Below are 18,431 nucleotides of genomic sequence, written 5' to 3'. Positions count from 1 at the left end.
TATGTTAATCTATTTTTTCACCCATTTTTTTACTCAGCTTTCCCCATAAAAAGAAGTGTTATTAAACTATTGCAAATAATCTTTTCCGCACATAACAATTGATTGTTCGCTACCCCAGGTGCTAAATAGCTAGGTGTTGTGTCTGTGTAAGCAGATATATGATTGATATAACTATATGTGTGTTGTAAATAGGTGTGATGAGTGCATGTATCAATGCATTAGGTAGCACCTCTGTTTGCAGTGCCCATATATTACAATAAACAAGCATTTTTAGTGCCTGCCCCCACCCCCCAACTCTGAGCCACACTTCAGTTCATATTTCTGCCTGATCTCCTATCCTGCCTTGTCTGCAGTACTAGGGGGCTGGACATTACCTGTGGCTGCTTCTGTCAATCTTAGTCCACCTGAAGCAGATGCCTAATTAGCCAAGTATAAGACACTGCCTATCCCTGAGAGTAGTGTCAGTTCTATTCTGGAACAGCTGCAAAGGCTATGAATGTGTTTTTCAGGAGCACATGGCGCTCATTGCCCTGATGAGATTATCCATACCAAATCACCTTCCCAGATAGTTTACTCAGTCACAACTCACATGTAATAAGATCTGGCAATGTTTATTTGTCGTATGATCTGTAGAATGTGCAGTTACAACCGGTAAAAGAACGATTCTTCCATACAGGTAGGAGAGATATCACAAGTCACATATAAATGTACAGCATAGAATACACTAGAACAGGAGAGGGGGGGGGGGGGGGGGGAGTATCTGAAGCATCATGAAAACTATGGAGTGGCCCAAGAGACAAACTTAAGATGAACATTAAAGAAACAGTACATTATAATAAAACAATATCATGTAACGTGACAGACTCTAGTTCTCCTGTTTGGTTCGTTATTGTGTATCCAGATCCTGTGTTCTCCAGACTGACTCCGTCTTCTGACCTTGGCTTATTTCTTCGTTTACTCTGACCTCTGGCTCCCCTTGACTTCGGCTTTCCTCGACTACTCTTCTGCATGTCCCTGCCTGTACTGCGACTTGGAGTACTATTCCTGCACAGCCCCCATGCACAGACTCACAGCCCAGGTGGCTTCTTACCTGGTCACCTTGGTCTGTGTTTATTTGCAAGGGTGAGCGTATAACTCTGCACGTCAGATTCCACACCAGGTAAGATCCTGACAATAAGGCGGGTCGGGGATCTTAACTTTTTGGGTATGGTAGGGCTGTGATGCTGCTCCCTGGTGATGGTGGGCAGTCATTGTAAACACACTTTCCGGTAATGAGGGAGTGCTGATAATGATGTGTGACCACCTCAGGGGACAGCCTCGGGCCTCTCTTTCACCACTGAATGAGTGCAGGATCAGTCTCGGAGATCATTTAATCAGCCTGTGCTGTGGCAGCGTGCCCCCTCATAGCTGGCAATTCAGGTGGATCCCTGACACGTCTTACAGTAGAGCCATCCCTGAATGAAATATATATATCTTTATTGTTGGTAGTGTCTCTTTGCCTTTTCTCCCAGCAGAGGAATATGTGCAACTGCAGTAAAGCAAACATTTGTGAACCCAGCATTTTCAAAAATGTTGAATGATCTTGCATTTATTTTTTCTACTCACATTTACAGTGGTTAATTTCAGATATAAATAGAAATATGTTAAAGAAGAAATATAGTGCTTGACTTTTTTCTACAATCAATCTTTATTTTACAAAATAAAATACAAAAATGGAGAAAATGAATTGGTGGAACATGTGTCTTAACTGCGGTGATTGAATACTCTTTATTTACTCTGCGGACTCACACTGCATTTTATAAACGTAACAGTAAAAATTGCGGTTGGGTCTCTCTTCAATGTGTATCAGTGTGTCTCTGTCAAAAAATATGGCGTGACTGTAAGTCTGAAAAACAAATATACATCACATTACCTTCACATTCAGTACATATTACTGTTGTATTGAAAGTTCTCAATGTAAGATACATAATATCCCCACGCTGTCTTACAAATATCAACTGGTAACTGGTGTCCTCGTAAAACATCAGAATTATAATTTACAACAAACGATTTGTAATGAAATAATTTGTATTATAAACCTCAAGTTCGCCTCCACTAAACTGCACACTTTGGTAAAAAGTGTTGATTTGTGAACATGCTCCAACTCCGCTGTAACCACAGATTGGTTATTACAACCTAAATGTTGCTGTTTGGTTTTCAATTTACTGTAATTCAGTGTTTAGTGAACAAATCTCCTAAAAAAAAAAAGTTGGTCCCAGTGTGCCTTCCTGCTTACAAATCTAGAGGTCCCCTGTTTGAGAATTATCAAGTCGGGGGGGGGGGGGGGGGGGGGGAACAAAGACTGTCTGCTGGTAAACATTATATAAACAGTTCTTCTTATGTTGTAGGTTTTAATCCAAGAGGCAATAAGTACATGTCCAACCAACAAATAAAGACCATTTAAAAACGAGGCAAAAATGGATAAATCTGCACAGGAATTACTGTAGTTGTCTGGCACGGAACTTTGTAACAAAAACTTGTGGAAGTTTTAGTTTGTGAAACGTTATTTACTATTTGTGTGTCTGAGTGTTCCTTTTCTAGGTGATCTAAATAAATGGTAAGCACACTGAAAGGTGCTTCTAAACCTAAGATTAAGTCCTTACCAAGTAGGACTACGCGAATTTCAGAGCCATGTTTCCACTGAAGTCAAAGGGAACAGTGCCATGAGTATTACTAGGCAAGCAATACATCTACAAAGATTTCACAATAGTGCTCAATCCATGTGATAGCTATGTTAAGCACTATATTCAGTACTAGTTCTAGAACAAAAAGTGGACAGCTGAAGCACAGCTCAGAGAAAAAAGTCTGATGTGCGAAAAATGCATTCGTGGGATAAGCTCATCACTGCCATAAAACTTTATGAGGGCATCCCGAGTGGTTGATCCACCATTTGGTCTGCTCTTAGTCCTGGGGATTTCTAACACATGCAGGCGTATACTTCAGACTTGAATATATTTTGTATTGACATATTATTGTTTTGTTTTTCAATACAGGTTTGTAATGCATTATCCAAACTTAAAATAAGAATGGGTCAAGTCCTGATGGAGCTTCCTTTTGACAGATACGAGAGGCCAGATTGTGTTTGGATTGTCATACAGTTTTGGTGGAATGTCATAGAGTCACTAGAAACTTTTTGTTGTTTTTTTCCCCCTTTGGAATTAACTGGATTTTTACATGAATTACTCTTAAAATTGTGGCGATCTCTTTCTCAGTCACAGAAGACGAACAACAAAAAGCAAACACAAACTTCTTAAATGAATAACTCACAAATCATTGTATGATTACACTCAGTAAACATTCACAGCCTAGGATGTATTCTGCAACTTTCATAACCTGCTTTTATGAGAAATGAATGGAGAATCCGGGTAATCACAAGAACCTTTGATATACACCAAGCACATTTCACAGCTTGAGTGCCAAAATAAACATAATAAAGGATGTACATATTTTTGGTGATACCATTTTTATGCTGTTGTCTAATACATGATTCAACAGAGTAAACAATGTAAAAATTGTCCAACCTCCTTTCTTCCGGTTAATTGTTCTTTATAACTGGTGATAGAAGAGACAATACATTTTTTAGAAATAGCCTCAGAATAAACAATGACGGAATCTTACCACATCCCAGGATTCCCTCAACGCAATCTTCTTCAGGAGTTTGCCCGTGTCATTGCAATGCAGGTCAACATGAGCATTACCCTCTGTGTCAGCCTGAGTCACCGCAACCACTGTCAGCAGATCTAGTTCATCTTCATAAACCACGATTTTAAATGTCTGGAAAAGTTTAGGGACATGAGGAAACAGTCTACATGAAATCGTCCATATCGCTCTTACCTTCTGCTGGTTTATTTATTTAATAGAAATTTCAGAATTTCAGAGAAACACACCATAAAGTATTCTAGAACACACAGCAACATATGGTGCTCATGTCGAGCAATTGCTGGTCAAATAGCAAAATAACAAACCAGTGTGATCATTTTACTGACTATGGAATTATGTAACACAAATATCATATCATCAGAAAGGGACACAGCACATTCAAATTTAAAACAAGTCACTGGTTGTATTGTCTGACCCTTAACTAATCTCCTGCATGCTGTGCTTGGCAGTAACATATTAAACATCTATAAACATATAAGTTATCAGTGATGAACTCCAAACCAGCATAAAACAATCTCATTGTTGACATAATGACATACCAGTAAAGTTACCACAGTTTATTGTATTGTGATCACATATGGTATTGTGTTTCATTTCCCCCCAATCCTATATAGAACTACGTGTAAAATGTGATTTTAGTATTAAAAGAAAGACTCGGGATATAGCTATGTTAATTACAATGGGGCAGTCAGAGGATAGTCTCCTAGTGAATAATCCTAAATCCCAATTTTAATATTGACACAGTAAATATTTACATAATCTGTTGCTGGTAGATTCTTTGTGGTGTCTACAGTTATACAGACTAACACTAAGGGGGAGATTTATCAAGGCAAAACAGCTGTTATTCTGGGTGCAAAGTGCTAAATGTAGAGAGACATTCTATTGGTTTCCATGGTTATTGCACCTAATTTAGCTTTTTGCCCCAGAATTGCACATGTTTTTGACTTGATAAATCTCCCCTTTTGTATCTAACTCGTTCATTGCCCATCACACATATTCTGTGCCCACGAGGAATCTCCTGGCTTCGGATCCGCAGATAGCATTAAGGTACAAGTCCTCACTGATCGTCGGTCACTGCCACTAGTGTTTTAATGAGGACCAGTCCAGAACACTATAAACAGGTAAGAACTTGACCACAAGCCTTCACATCTTGGATTCTGTGTTCTAGTGTCAACAGAGATCAATATTTTCAGCCTCAGGCTGATGGAACTATGACAGATTAACCACATTAAGTTAGAGTTAAGTTAAAAAGGTTATTCTCTTTATACCTCTTTCTCTGGATCATCATCTAGTTGACTGATCCGCCTTTTTACCATCCTTCCAGAAGATGTTATAGTAACATGATTTTTTTCCTAAAAAAAAGAAAGGAAAATGTTTTTAAAAACCAACAAAAGAAGCAAGCCTGACAATATTAACCATATTTTGACTTCAATGTGCTTCTAACATGTGAGACAATTAAGTTAATAGACTATATTAACAACTTGAAACGATGTGCTTCTAATATACCGTAAGTGATACAATTGAATTGTAACAAAGATTTTCTAATGGAGTTCTTCGATTGAAATGCACGAGTATTTTAGATATGTAACTTCTGCAGAGACATAGTAGTGGCGGACAGTTTTTTGCCATTCCTGGTCTCCCCTTTTCTATTTTTTTTAATCTATTTTTTTACCGAGGTATTGGTACAAAATAAAAAGAAGAAAGTGGTGCAAAGAACATGATAACATTTATAACTTCTCAGAAAACAAAAATTTTAATGACACATCATTTTGTTGCTATGGTAAAATAACGAGTGGAGACACCGAAAATAAAAGTACACCGTAAACAACACACTTAAACAATAAAGTTAGAAACATCTCTGGTCATACAGAAAAACATGTGCGTGTTTGTGAACCACCAAGATCACTTTAGACTTGAGAAAATAGTATCTAATCTTGCACGTTATAGACCTGAGAGCTCTTGAAATAAAAGACTTTACTTCTCCAGGCCCAGGCTGCAGGAAGAACCAGCACCTGGTGTTCACCGATCTGTCCACCTCCTGTGATCAGATCTCATTCCTGAAAGAGTCCCGAGTAACCAAGAGCCTTCCAGGGTTGTGAATAATGCCTGTGGTCAACAACCACTTGGATTCTCTGCACGGAGGGAGAATAATGGGTTATGGCACCACCTACTTCTGTCAAGACCACATTTGAGGTGAGTTAGAGATTATATAGGTGTATGCGTTGCCAAAAACGCATGCAGATTACATCATATGCCTGATTGAAGTTTGCTCTTATCTCCACAATTTGCCTTACATTGCTGGGTGCGTTGTGTTCATAAAGGAGGCCATCTTAGATTGCCATGTGTCCAAGTTGAGAATGAGCTTCTATTAACAAGGCTTCACGGTGGGGACTAGGATTACCTGTTGGAGGGGGACTTCTATGTAGCAAAATCTGAGCCTTAACATTGGAAATTTGGGCACTTCTCCCAGCCATGAGAGCTCCCAGTTAGTGTAGAGCAAATGCTTCACACTGACGATCTTGATCAAAACCTCTCTCCAAAAGGCACCAGAGGCATGTTCAATATGGCCGCTGCAGGCAAATGTCAGAAATATTAAGTAGAAATAGGTAATATAAGTTAAATATTCAATTTATCTGAGGAGCCACTGTGAGATTTGACTGCCCCGGTTGACAGTCAATTCCCACCCCTCCAGTTTGCTTGTAATGGGAGCTTTACTGTGCTTATTCCATTGTTACGTTCTTAATTACCTGGGACTCCCTCGCCACGTCTCACATTGTGACCAACATGGTCTCTCTTCTAGGCACGCCGGAGACCCCAGCATGCTCAGCCGTAGGGAAAGGAGACCAGCCAGTGCCATCTTAACAGTATTATGGGCCCCCAGGCAAAGCAGTGCACTGGGGCCCAGCCTACACAACAACTCACAGGAATAAAAATATAAATTATCGCTAAAATTAAGCTCATATTTATTGGTACCTGCTACAAACGCAATACATACATACAGACTGCTGAATACGCACACAGACTGCTGAATACACGCACACCGACTGCTGAGTACACACTGACTGCTGAGTACACACAGACTGCTGAGTACACACAGACAAACTGCTAAATACATACACAGTCCGCTGTATACACACACACAAACCCACACACAGACTGCTGAATACACACACACAGACTGCTGAATACACACACACACAGACTGCTAAATACACACAGACTGCAATGAGGGGTTCAGTGTATGTTTTGTGTGTTGGGGTGCTGTGTGCGTGTGTGACGGGTGCTGTGTGCATATGAGAAGTACTATGTGTGTGATGTGTGTGAGGGGTGCTGTGTGTGTGTAAGGTGCTGTGTGTGTGTAAGGTGCTGTGTGTGAGGGGTGCTGTGTGTGTTTGAGAAATGCAGTATTTGAGAGGTGCTGTTTGTGAGGTGCTGTGTGTGTGTGTGTGTGTTTGAGAGATATGATGTGAGAAATGCTGTGTGTGTGTGAGAAATGCTGTGTGTGAGGTGCTGTGTGTGTGTGTTTGAGAGATATGTGTGAGTTGCTGTGTGTGTGTGTGAGAAATGCTGTTTGTGAGGTGCTGTGTGTGGGTGGTGTTTGTGTGTTGCAGAGTGTGAGGGGTGCATGAAGCAAATGTTTTCTTGTTTTTAAAAAAAAATAAAATTAAATAAACATTAATAAAATCTGCACCGGTGATCCGGTGTTATCTATATAGCCTGCAGCTCTTCTGGCTGCAAGCAGTACTCACTCCTGCCGAGCTGAGCGGTGTGTGGAGCGTTGTCATGGCAACGCGCTGCAATGCTCCACACAGCCTGCTTGTGAGAGGGGCGATCTGCTTCTGAGATCCCTCCCCCAGCTTCCAGGTCCTCCTGCCCCCTCTCCCCTCTTTCGAAGGGCCTCTAATCCGTTGAGGGAGATTTTTGGTCTCCACACCAGCCCGAGATGATCAATGGCAAGAGAGCAGGGCCGGCTCTCCATGGGTTGGCAGGGGAGATCAAAGGATCTCCCCTGTCGGCCGGGCACACTGGGCAGCGCGGTGGGGCCCTCATGCCTGTGGGTCCCCCGAGCAACTGCCCAACGTGCCCATGGGGAAAGATGGCCCTGAGACCACCGTCCTTCAAATGCCGGTAGGATTACCTCTTACAGAGGCAGAGTGCCTTCCAACTTAATTTCCCCTTTCTCTGCCTATTGCACCTAGCACTTACTACCTGAGATGTTTCTTTTTGGGAATCGCCTTTCTCTTCATCCTTACAATAAGCTGCAAGTTTAAAGTATCCGGACCCTTTTCACCTCCGTGTACTACTGCATGGGCTCTGATATTATTATTATTATAGTATTATTAAGTGCCAACAAATTCTGTAGGGATGTATAATAGGTGCAGTAACAGACATGTATTTGTTAATCCATATTTTCCTTTTGTTATTGCTTATCTATTCCTCTGTATACTGAAAATGTTCAATAAATACTGACTGACTGATTAAATTGTAGAGTTTCCTACTGATATATTGGACCGCAAAAATGACATGTTCCCAACCAACAAGCTGCCAGACTCTCCAGGTACATGTCAGCAATAAGACTTGGTTCACTTACCTCTCTGTCCCTGCAGGCTAAAATGGAGTAGTCCTCAGTGACCTGGTATTGGAATGAATCATTATGTAGCTCCTTCAGCCTTAAAACACTAAAGGAAATGAGGAAACAAATAATCCAGTTACTAGATATTCAAAATGTTACATTTGTGACAAAATCAGAGCACATCATGTACATTCATTTCATTCCCTGATGATGCTAGTGGCAATGCACGTGTATGGAGGTAGTTCCCAGGCACATGCAAGTGTGGTAATACATGAGCTTGGTCACATGACCCCTGGTCACCATATTAGTTTGATGACAGAATGTCACCACAGCAAGTGTACAGTATTTCTCAATAGACGCATGACAAAGCACAAGGACGCCTAGACCATCATAGGGTGATGGCGTGCACTGGACTTGGAAGTGCTGTTAAGGTGTGTTCCATACTTACATCACAGCTCACCCTGGTAAGGATGAGGGAATAAGAAACAGTCAGAGTTTAGTTGGATGAAGGAATAAGAAACTTTCAGAGTTTGGTTTGATGAAGGAATAAGATAATGTCATAGTTTAGTTGGATGAAGGAATAAGAAACTTTTAGAGTTTAGTTAGATGAAGGAATAAGAAGCTTTCAGAGTTTGGTTTGATGAAGGAATAAGATAATGTCATAGTTTAGTTGGATGAAGGAATAAGAAACTGTCAGTTCTGCTTTAATGTTCACTACAGATATACAGTAGGGAGAACCTCCCTTTCCCGCAGCTTCACAGAGATTCCATACCTGAAGAAGGGCAGGCACCACATATTGCTATAGAGCAGGGGAAGGCAACCACCGGCACTCCAGATGTTGTGGACTACATCTCCCATTATGCTCTCACAGCCATAATGCTGGCAAAGCATCAGGGGAGATGTAGTCCAAACATCTGGAGTGCTGAAGATTGCCTACCCTTGCTATAGAAAATGAAGATCGGCTGGTGTTTACAGTTTACACTAGGTGTCAATGGTGTACAGGATTATAAGAAGAGAAGAATTAGTGAATGTGTGAGGATAGCCTGGCAGCGTATGATGGGATTTATCTACTAGCAGTGTACGAATATTATTATACACAGCAGCTATTGGGTTTCTCTTTCATGCAGCAAACAATGGAATTTACATAATGAAATGCAGGCATGGGGCTATTTAGCAGGAACACAATGTGCACTTTGTATGCATTCAGTAAGCATGTCCCCCCCACAGCTGTGTGAGAACAATACATTCCTGACGCATTGTTCCAACAAGGCTATTCTAGTTTTTACTCAAAATCTCAATTCAACAATAATATACAGCTGATTAGGACTTAATGAGCACCCACATCATAAATAAGACCATTTTTTCAGATGTAGAAATGTTGGGTTGTACTTGCCACCCCAAAACCCTTAGTTAGTGTAAAAATAGCTTAATGGGGCACTACAAGCAGCCTAACGAGAACAGCTCCAGGCATGGGCGTCCACAGGGGTGGTCAAGGGGGGGCACTTGCCCCTCCCCCCCCCCCCTCGGATTTTTCAGTTTGTTCTACTATTTTTCATGTGAGATTGAAAATACAGTGCAATCGGGCCAGGCCAGTAGGTAGCGCTGTGTATGGAGAGAGACAGGGATAGGAAGCTACATCTTATCCCTGCTTCTCTCTCCTGACTGCATCCGCAGGGGAGCAGCACAGAGTGCAGCCAGCAACTCCCAGCATGCAGACACAGCCTGCAGATCAGGTGAGGCATGGGGGGGAGGGGGGAGAGGTGGGGGGGAGAGAGCCTATAGATCAGGGAAGTGTGGCATTGGGGGGGGGCAGCCTATAGATCAGGGAAGTGAGGCATGGTGGGTAGCCTATAGATCATGGAAGTGAGGCATGGGGGCAGCCTTCAGAGCAGGGAAGTGAGGGAGGGGAGAGACAGCCTATAGATCAGGTAAGTTAGGGATCGGGGGAGGCAAACTATAGATAAGATAAGTGAGGGATGGGGAAGACAGCCTTCAGGAAGGGTCAGCAAGGAGCAGGAAGGTAAAGTAAGAGAAGGAGAAGAAATGAGAAGGAACAGAAATGAGCAGGAAGGGACATCAAGGAGCAAAAAGGGGCAGCAAGGAGCTGGAAGGGACAGCAGGAAGCACAAAAGGTAAAGTAGGAGAAGGAGCACAAAGGAACAGAAATGAGCAGGATGGGGCAGCAAGGATCAGGAAGGGTCAGCAAAGAGCAGGAAGGGTCAGCAAGGAGCTGCAAGGTAAAGCAGCACAAAGGTAAAGTAGTAGGAGCAGAAAGGGTTAGCAAGGAACTGGAAAGGGCAGCATGGAACAGGCAGGGACAGAAGGAGCACAAAGGTAAAGTAGGAGAAGGAACATAAATAAGCAGGAAAGGACATCAAGGAGCAGAAAGGATCAGCAATGAGCTGGAAGGGGCAGAAGGAGCACAAATGTAAAGTAGCAGAAGGAGCAAAAATTAGCAGGAAGGGTCAGCAAGGAGCAGGAAGGGTCTGCAAGGAGCAGGAAGTGTCAGCCAGAAGCAGGAAGGGTCAGCAAGAAGCAGGAAGGGTCTGCAAGGTGAAGGAAGGGTCTGCAAGGAGAAGGAAGGGTCTGCAAGGAGAAGGAAGGGACAGAAGGAGAACAAAGGTAAAGTAGGAGAATGAGCAGAGAGGGTCTCCAAGGAGCAGAAAGGGATCAGAAAGAGAAAGAAGCAAAGGGCTCAAAATAAGCAGAAAGTAGCAGAAAGGTAAAGGAGCAGAAGGAGCCAAGGAGGAAAGAAGACAGTGTCAGAAGAAAAAGAAGACTGTGTCAAATAAAAGAGAAGAGAGGGAGACTGGAGCAAGAAGGACAAGTGAAGTGAACCCTCCACTTTATTCTGGACACCACATCGTAAGGCTTTGGCACCTGGGCCTGGCAGGGAAACTTTGGACCTTCTCATCTCCCCAAGTAAAAAAAAAACATCAGTGTTAATGTGTTCACTTTTATTTACTGAGTGTCAGGAAGCACAGAGTGCCGCTGGGTAGGGGTGTCGCTGATTGGCTAGAGCGGTCAGTTGGCAGTCTAAGTCAATCAGTAGCTCCCCATCCATAAAAAAGTAAAACATTTTTATGAACAGGGAACTAGCGATTGGTTTAGAGCATCAGCTGACCACTCTAGCCAATCTGCAGCACCCATGCCTAATGTCAATCTGCACTTCCTGACACTCCGTTTCAGAAGCTGAATACCACTGAGTGACCTGGAGATCTGGAGCTGGAGGAAGCCTTTTGGGTTAAACCATTTGAGAGCGGTTTAACCCCTTAAAGGAAAGAGAGCGCCCATGGGCTTCCTGGCATAGCATTTTCATTTAGATGAAGTTGTTATGGTGACCAGAATGTTCCTTTAATTTTCTTAATGGAACACTATAGTGTCAGGAGTACAAACATGTATTCCTGACACCATAATTGTGAAAACGCTATTCACCCTGGCTTTATGTGATAATGACTATGCCCCTACCCTTTCATGACACTGTCAAAAAGGGACCAAGCATGGATGTCATTACAATTATGCCCCCCCCCCCCCCCCCCTGGAAAAATTCCTGCAGACGCCCATGGCTCCAGGGCAAGGTTAGCTCAGAACTTGGACCCAATCAATGCAGTCCAAGTTGGACAAAGCTGACATCAAGCATTCAGTGTTAATTCAACATTGTTGTTGTGGCTGAGATGGGGGCAGTCCCTTTGGGTTGAGAAAAGTCACAATATCTTTCAAACATCTCCTTTAAATAAATACTGGAAGCACCAAAACCACTTCATCTTAATTGTAGTGCTTAGATGCTATCCCTTTTTCTCTGACAATATAAAAAACTGCTGTTTCACAGAAATAGCAATACAGTACTTATATTTGCCAGAGGACATGTCTCTAGTGGAGGTCAGACTGGCAACCATTAGAGGCATTTACTAAGGAAGAACTTATAAAATCAAACAGCATGATGCTGTTAATGCTTCTCATAGAAAAGCATTGGATTTAATGCATGTGCCGTAGGCTCCCAGTGAAAAGCATTGATTGGACTGAGATGATCACAACTGATAATCCCAGAAGAGGTGGAGTGTAAGTTGAAAGTTTTTTTTTTTTTTTTTTGTGAATTAAGTTTTATTCAGATTTTCAAGAATAAATTTGCAAACAGCAATAAAAGTAAACGTCTCAAATGTGGTTCGGTGAAACACGCAGGTTTCCAACAAATGGCAGATACAGGTTATGGAGCACATTGTTAGCGAATCTGAGGTGTCGGTATAATAAAGCAGGGAAACGCGCAGGTTTCCAGGTCGAAACATGTGTAGTTAAGCTTTCAATGGCATACCTGGAGTCTGCTGTATCCTGGTCCGGCTGCGTGGCCCGCAGGTCCACCCGGGAAGGGGGGTGGGGGGGGGGAGGGGGGGGGGAGGGATGGGAGAAAAAATTAAGGGGGGGGATTCCTCAGCGTTTGAGAGAGCGTCCTCCCTGCCCTATAGGTTTGTGTGGTCCTTCGTCTCTGTCAGGGCTAGAATTGTCGTGTGAACTTCTGTCAGTGGTAGCTTCATGTGTGACGTGCGCTGTCTTTTCGGTCATTCCTTGTCACCCCTACCCATTGTCTCGGGTCATGTTCCCATTGGTGTCTACTCAGTCTGTGATAAGTGTCTGGAAGTCGGGTTTCGTCGTGGTCAGTATCCAGTGTGTCCAGGTCGTCATATACGACTGTTCCCTCCCCTCTGCGTGTGAGGTGAGTTCCTCTAGCGCCCTGAGCTCTTCCATGCGCTTAAACCAGGCCGACACAGGTGGTGGGGTCTTTTGTTTCCAGTATAGGGGAATGAGGCTCTTGGCTGTGTTTAAAATCCTGATCGTTAGGGATTTTTTGTAAGCTGAGCTACGGGTGGGGGTGTGGTGTAGGAGGAAGGCTGCTGGGTCTAAGTGGGGGGGAGTATCAGAAAATTTGGTGATGATCGTGTGGATCGCTGCCCAGTAAGGTCTTATCAAGGGGCATGTCCACCAGATATGGAAGAGGGTGCCTAGGGCTTTCTCACATCTCCAACAGTTATTGGTGGCGGTTGGATCGTAGGAGTGGGTGACCAATGGCGTGCGGTACCAGCGAGACAGTACTTTATAGGCTGTTTCTTGTGTGCTACTGGATGTTGAACAGTGAAGGGACAGGGTACAGATCTTTTCCCATTGGGCTGGCGAGAGTGTAATTCCCAGGTCGGTTTCCCATTTACTCATGAAGCTCGGTGGGGGAAGTCTCCTTGCGTCCATGAGGAGGCTGTAAAGAGTGGACAGTCCCCTGGCCAGTGGGCTTGGGTCATGGCAGAGCCTTTCAAAGTCCGTGAGCGTCCTGTGAGCATGGATGTCTTTGGTGATTGTTAGTAGGTAGGCGGATAGTTGTTTGTACCTGAACTGTACCATGAACGTCGGTCTCTCTATGGGCATCAGGGACTCAAGAGTCCGTATCGTGCCATTGGTGGTAGCGTGGCAGAGTCTAGGTAGCGAGTTTCCTAACATTTGTTGGAACGGGCCTGCGTCCAGTCCAGGTGGGAAGGCGTCATTATGTGTCAGGGGTAAGAGTGGTGAAATGGGCGTGGTGAGGGAGGAGGGTATCCCCACTTTATGCCAAACCATTAAGGTCGCTCTAATTAGCGGGTGTGGGTTAGCCAGCTGTCTGCCCTGGTGGTGGTCTAGCCACGGTAGGAGCCCTATTGGTCTGGATATTTGGTCTGACTCTATTTCTTTCCATAACTTGTGGACCTCCGATTTGGACCATTCCATCACCCTCTGGAGATGGGTTGCTTTGTAATAGACCTGGAAGTCTGGGAGGGCCAGGCCGCCCTTCCGTTTTGGTAAAGTGAGAGTGTCGTGTTTGACCCGTGCCTGTAGGTTGTGCCATGTGAATCTGAGTGCCATGGAGCGCAGTGTTGAGAAGTATGCCTCAGGTATGTGGATTGGTAGTGTCTGGAACAAGTAGAGCAGCCTGGGTAGAATGTTCATTTTTAACACTCCAATGCGTCCAAACCAGGAAAGACGGACTTTGGTCCATTCCTCCAGGTCTCTGCGTATTGTGGTTAGGAGGGGTTGAAAATTAGCGGTGTATATTTGTGACAGGTCTCTTGGTATGGAGGTGCCTAAGTATCTTATAGTAGTGTCAGACCATTGGAATGGGAGCGTGTGTTTCAGGGCTTCAACTCTATTGGGTGGGATCGAGACATTCAGAACCGAAGATTTGGCGAGGTTAACCTTGAAATTCGATAGTTGGCCGTAGAGCTGGAACTCTGCCATGATTGCTGGCATTGATGTTTCAGGCCGGGTGACATAAAACAGCAGGTCATCTGCAAAGGCAGCCACTACGTGTCTCGTCCGTCCTATTTGTATCCCACTTATGGCTTGGTTGTCCCGGACAGAGTTAAGAAAGGGCTCCAGTGCCAGTACAAACAGCAATGGGGACAAGGGGCATCCCTGTCTTGTGCCGTTCCGGATGGGGAACGGGTTTGTGAACAACCCGTTCACGCATACCCTTGCTGTGGGTTTAGAGTACAGTGCTCGTATCCAGCTCATCATGTGCGGGCCCAGACCTATCGCTTCCAATACCGCCAGCATGTAGCCCCAATCTATGCGGTCGAAGGCCTTCTCCGCGTCTGTGGAGAGCAAGAGGAGGCCTTCCCGACCGTCTTGTGCCCTGTGGATGAGATCTAGTGTCCTGATAGTGTTGTCTCTTGCTTCTCTCTGGGGCGTGAACCCTGCCTGGTCCCTATGTATGAGATCAGGGAGGTAGTTTTGTAGTCTGCGGGCCAGTATTTTTGTGAAGAGTTTAAGGTCACAATTTAGTAGGGAGATAGGTCTGTAGCTTGCACAGAGTTCCGGGTTTTTACCTTCCTTTGGGATTAGGGAGATGTTGGCCTCTAGAGTCTGCGTAGGTAGGCTGGCTCCGTCACGTAAGGTGTTAAGGGCAGTCAGGAGATGTGGGGATAATACGTCGGCAAATTTTTTATAGTATCTAGAGGGGAGACCGTCAGGGCCCGGGCATTTGCCCAATTTCGACTCTTTTATGGCCCAGGCTAGCTCGCGAGGTGTGATCGGTTCGTCAAGGGCATTCGTAGCTTCCCTGGGAAGTCGGTTATGTATGCGTGTGTGTAGGTATTGTCTAGTCTCTGATGAGGCGTCACCTTGGCGCGGTGGTTCCCTGTCGGGGTGTATGGCATAAAGCTCCGCATAGTATTCCCGTATAGCCTCCGCCATGTCTCCCGGGAGTTGTTTCAGTCGTCCGTCTTTGTCTCGAATTTTAGGTATGTAGGATTCTGCTCTCTTTTTGGCAATCATACGGGCTAGCAAGGTCCCGCATTTGTTGGCATGTGTGTGAAAGAAGGCTTTGGTGCGCAGGTGTGCCCTTTGGTGGTAGGCATTCATGATGGATGCTAGTTCCCTGCGTAGTGTCAGTAGCTTGGCACCATCGCTCTGGAGCCGTGTAAGTTTGTGTCTTGCTTCCACCACCTGTATTTCCGTGATTATGGTCGCCAGTCTGGCAGCCTTTGCTTTTTTCATGGCTGCGCTTTTAGCTATGAAGTAGCCTCGTATAACGCATTTGTGGGCCTCCCACACGCAGAGGGGTGTCACATCTGGGGTAACATTGTCAGTGAAGTATTGAGTAAGTGTGGTTCGGGATTCCGTGGTTACTGTTAGGTCGTTAAGTAGGGCTTCGTTCAGTCGCCAGTTGCTGCACGTCGGCTTATAGAGGGGAGACGTCAGCGTCATGGTGAGTGGTGCGTGGTCTGACCATGTCGCGGTTCCGATCGTCACAGACTTAACATCTGTCAGGTAGTAGTGTTGTAGGAAAAAGTAGTCCAGTCTGGAGTACGTCTTGTTCGGATTAGAATAAAAGGTGAAGTCTCTGTCGTCAGGGTGTGTCGCTCTCCAACAGTCGGTCAGGCGTTGGTCTCTAAGGGTTTTGTTGATAGTAGTCAACACATGTCTGGGTATCGTCGAGGTGCCCGTAGAGGTGTCTAGGCTCGGTTGTAGGGCCACATTAAGGTCTCCTCCCATGATCAGACAACCCTCCGTAAAGGCCATGATGGCTTTCAGTGATTTAGTTATAAAGCGGTGTTGCGCAGTGTTAGGAGCATACAGGTTTGCTAGCGTGTACGTACGGTCAGCTATCGTTCCCTTAATGCATATATACCTTCCCCAGTCATCTTTCAGGGTTGCTGTGGGAGTGAAATGTAGGGATTTATGAAGGAGGATGGCCGTGCCTTTGGATTTCCCTAAGGGGTTGTTGCTGAGGTAGCATTGGGCGAACCTTTTGTCAGTCATTCTAGGTGTCAGACCTTCCTTGAAATGCGTCTCCTGTATGAATACTATGTGGGCTCTTTGGCTGTGAAAGTGGCGGAGCGCCTGTGATCGTTTCTCGGGTTGGTTAAGGCCCTTGGCGTTAATAGAGATAATGTTGATGTCTGCTCTGGCTAGCGGTTTCGGGGTCTGCATGACGGAGTTCCTGTGGACCACTCCGGGAGGGGTGGTGTGGGCAGATAAGTGGTGGGCCTACGGGTTGCAGTACTACTCCGGTGTTGGGTGGGTACAGGGGAGGAGCGTGTCGGAGGTACAGGGAAAGGGTGTTACCTGGACGGGTGGTCCTCAATAAGGCCCCTTCTCGAGTCCCCACGCGGGCACCGCAGCCGGACTTTGAGTGCCTAGGAGTAGGTACAGAGACAAAATAAAATAAACACTATGTAAACAATAAGTAAACAATAAACAATTAACAACAATATACAAAGTAATGGCTCGGGTGTAGGCCGAGGTGGAGTCGTCCCGTCCGTACTAGCGGTGCGGTCGAGTCCCCTTGCCTTTCTTCCAGACATCCCGACCAGGTGGGAACGTGGCCTACTGGTTACTAAATGCCTCTCGGATATACCCGGTCCCTCTCCGGGGTCCCGGTTCAGAGAGGTGAGAGGAAAGGGTAAAAACGAGAAAGGAAACGAGGTGTTTCCCCGTGGGGTCACCTATAGCGGTGACAACGAAAAAAGAAAAACTCCCACGTGGAAGGCCTCTCTGACTACCCCCTACCCGCCCCGCCCAAAAAATATACTCTAGCCCCTAGGTTATCCGTGATCTTGTGAGTGGGGTATCTTAAAGATTATGTGTGTCGTATGGGCCAGGCTTCGAGCCTTGTGAGTTGTGAGAGTGTGTGTGTGTGCATCATGGCGTGTCAGGTTGTGTGGCGTGTCGTGGTGTGGCCTTGAGCTCTAGCGGCAGGCGTGTGTGTGGTGGCTGTGACCCCTTCCTGCCTACCCTTCCTCATGGTATATACCCATCTACTTCAATAAAGGGGGAGGTTGGGCCCTCCGAAAAAGACCCTATATCTCCGTTACTGGTAGTCACAAAATGTCGGTGGCACCGAGTCTCCACGTCTCTGCGGCTCATGGTTGGTGGTGTAGCAATGTCAATCCCTCCATGGCAGCGCAGCTGGTGAAAAGAATGTTCCCCATCCGAGTGGTAGTCGGGGCATAGCGTGAGCCGCAGAGTCGTCAAATCCCCCGTTTCAGCCCCCCACCCAAAAGTGAAACAAGAGCGGGAGTCCGGCAGTTCAGTGTGGTGTGTGGGATACCTTATGGGAAGCTCCCCAGCGGGTCATAGTTCATAGGCAGGTACTTCAAACTGTGGGACTCAGAGTCTCTCGGGGGCCGCGGAACTCAACGAGTGTTGCCGGCTGGTCGCGCCGTCTCCATTCTGGATCTGGTTCTTCTTTGTGGCAGCGGGTCGTCTCGTGCCGGCCTCGGTGGGCCAACGTAGAAGTCTAGCGGGTCCGGCCAAGGCATGTTGAAGGGTGGTAGCTGGAGCTCGATAGTGAGATCTTGCAGGTCCTGTTGGTTGCGTACCGGCATGGGACCGTTAGGAGTGTGAGCAATTAGGCCGGTCGGGAAAGTCCATCGGTATCTCACCTTCTGAGCCGTCAGGGCTCGAGTGAGGGGTTTCAGGGCCCTGCGGTAGCCCAAAGTGGCCGGGCAAAGATCAGGAAATATCTGGATAGGGCGATCTTCATGGGTGATGGATCCTGCATTGCGAGCCGCCTGTAGTATGTCTTCTTTGAGGGAGAAGATAGTTAAGCAGCATATCACATCTCTTGGCGGCGCTCCTTCAGGGCCTCTGGGTCTTAGTGCCCTGTGTGCACGGACAAAGTCAATCGGCGTGTCCGTAG

General features: G+C 45.6%; 1 protein-coding gene across 1 annotated transcript in view; it reads right to left on the bottom strand.

Annotated features, from left to right (window-relative positions):
- Positions 1–1,676: 1,676 nt before the first annotated feature.
- Positions 1,677–18,431, bottom strand: part of DCAF17 (DDB1 and CUL4 associated factor 17) — a 57,530-nt gene continuing 40,775 nt past the window's right edge. The window contains exons 12-15 of the mRNA XM_063429728.1: positions 8,291–8,378; positions 4,968–5,051; positions 3,658–3,813; positions 1,677–1,885 (exon numbers count right to left, since the gene is read on the bottom strand). Of these exons, the coding sequence (XP_063285798.1) occupies positions 1,772–1,885; positions 3,658–3,813; positions 4,968–5,051; positions 8,291–8,378 (442 nt within the window). The 3' untranslated portion in view covers positions 1,677–1,771. The remainder of the gene's footprint in view (positions 1,886–3,657; positions 3,814–4,967; positions 5,052–8,290; positions 8,379–18,431) is intronic.

This window comes from Pelobates fuscus, chromosome 8 (genome assembly GCF_036172605.1).
Source record: "Pelobates fuscus isolate aPelFus1 chromosome 8, aPelFus1.pri, whole genome shotgun sequence".
NCBI classification, from domain to species: domain Eukaryota; kingdom Metazoa; phylum Chordata; class Amphibia; order Anura; family Pelobatidae; genus Pelobates; species Pelobates fuscus.
The sequence above is the reverse complement of the archived record's forward strand: the minus strand, read 5'-3'. Positions and strand labels throughout refer to the sequence as shown.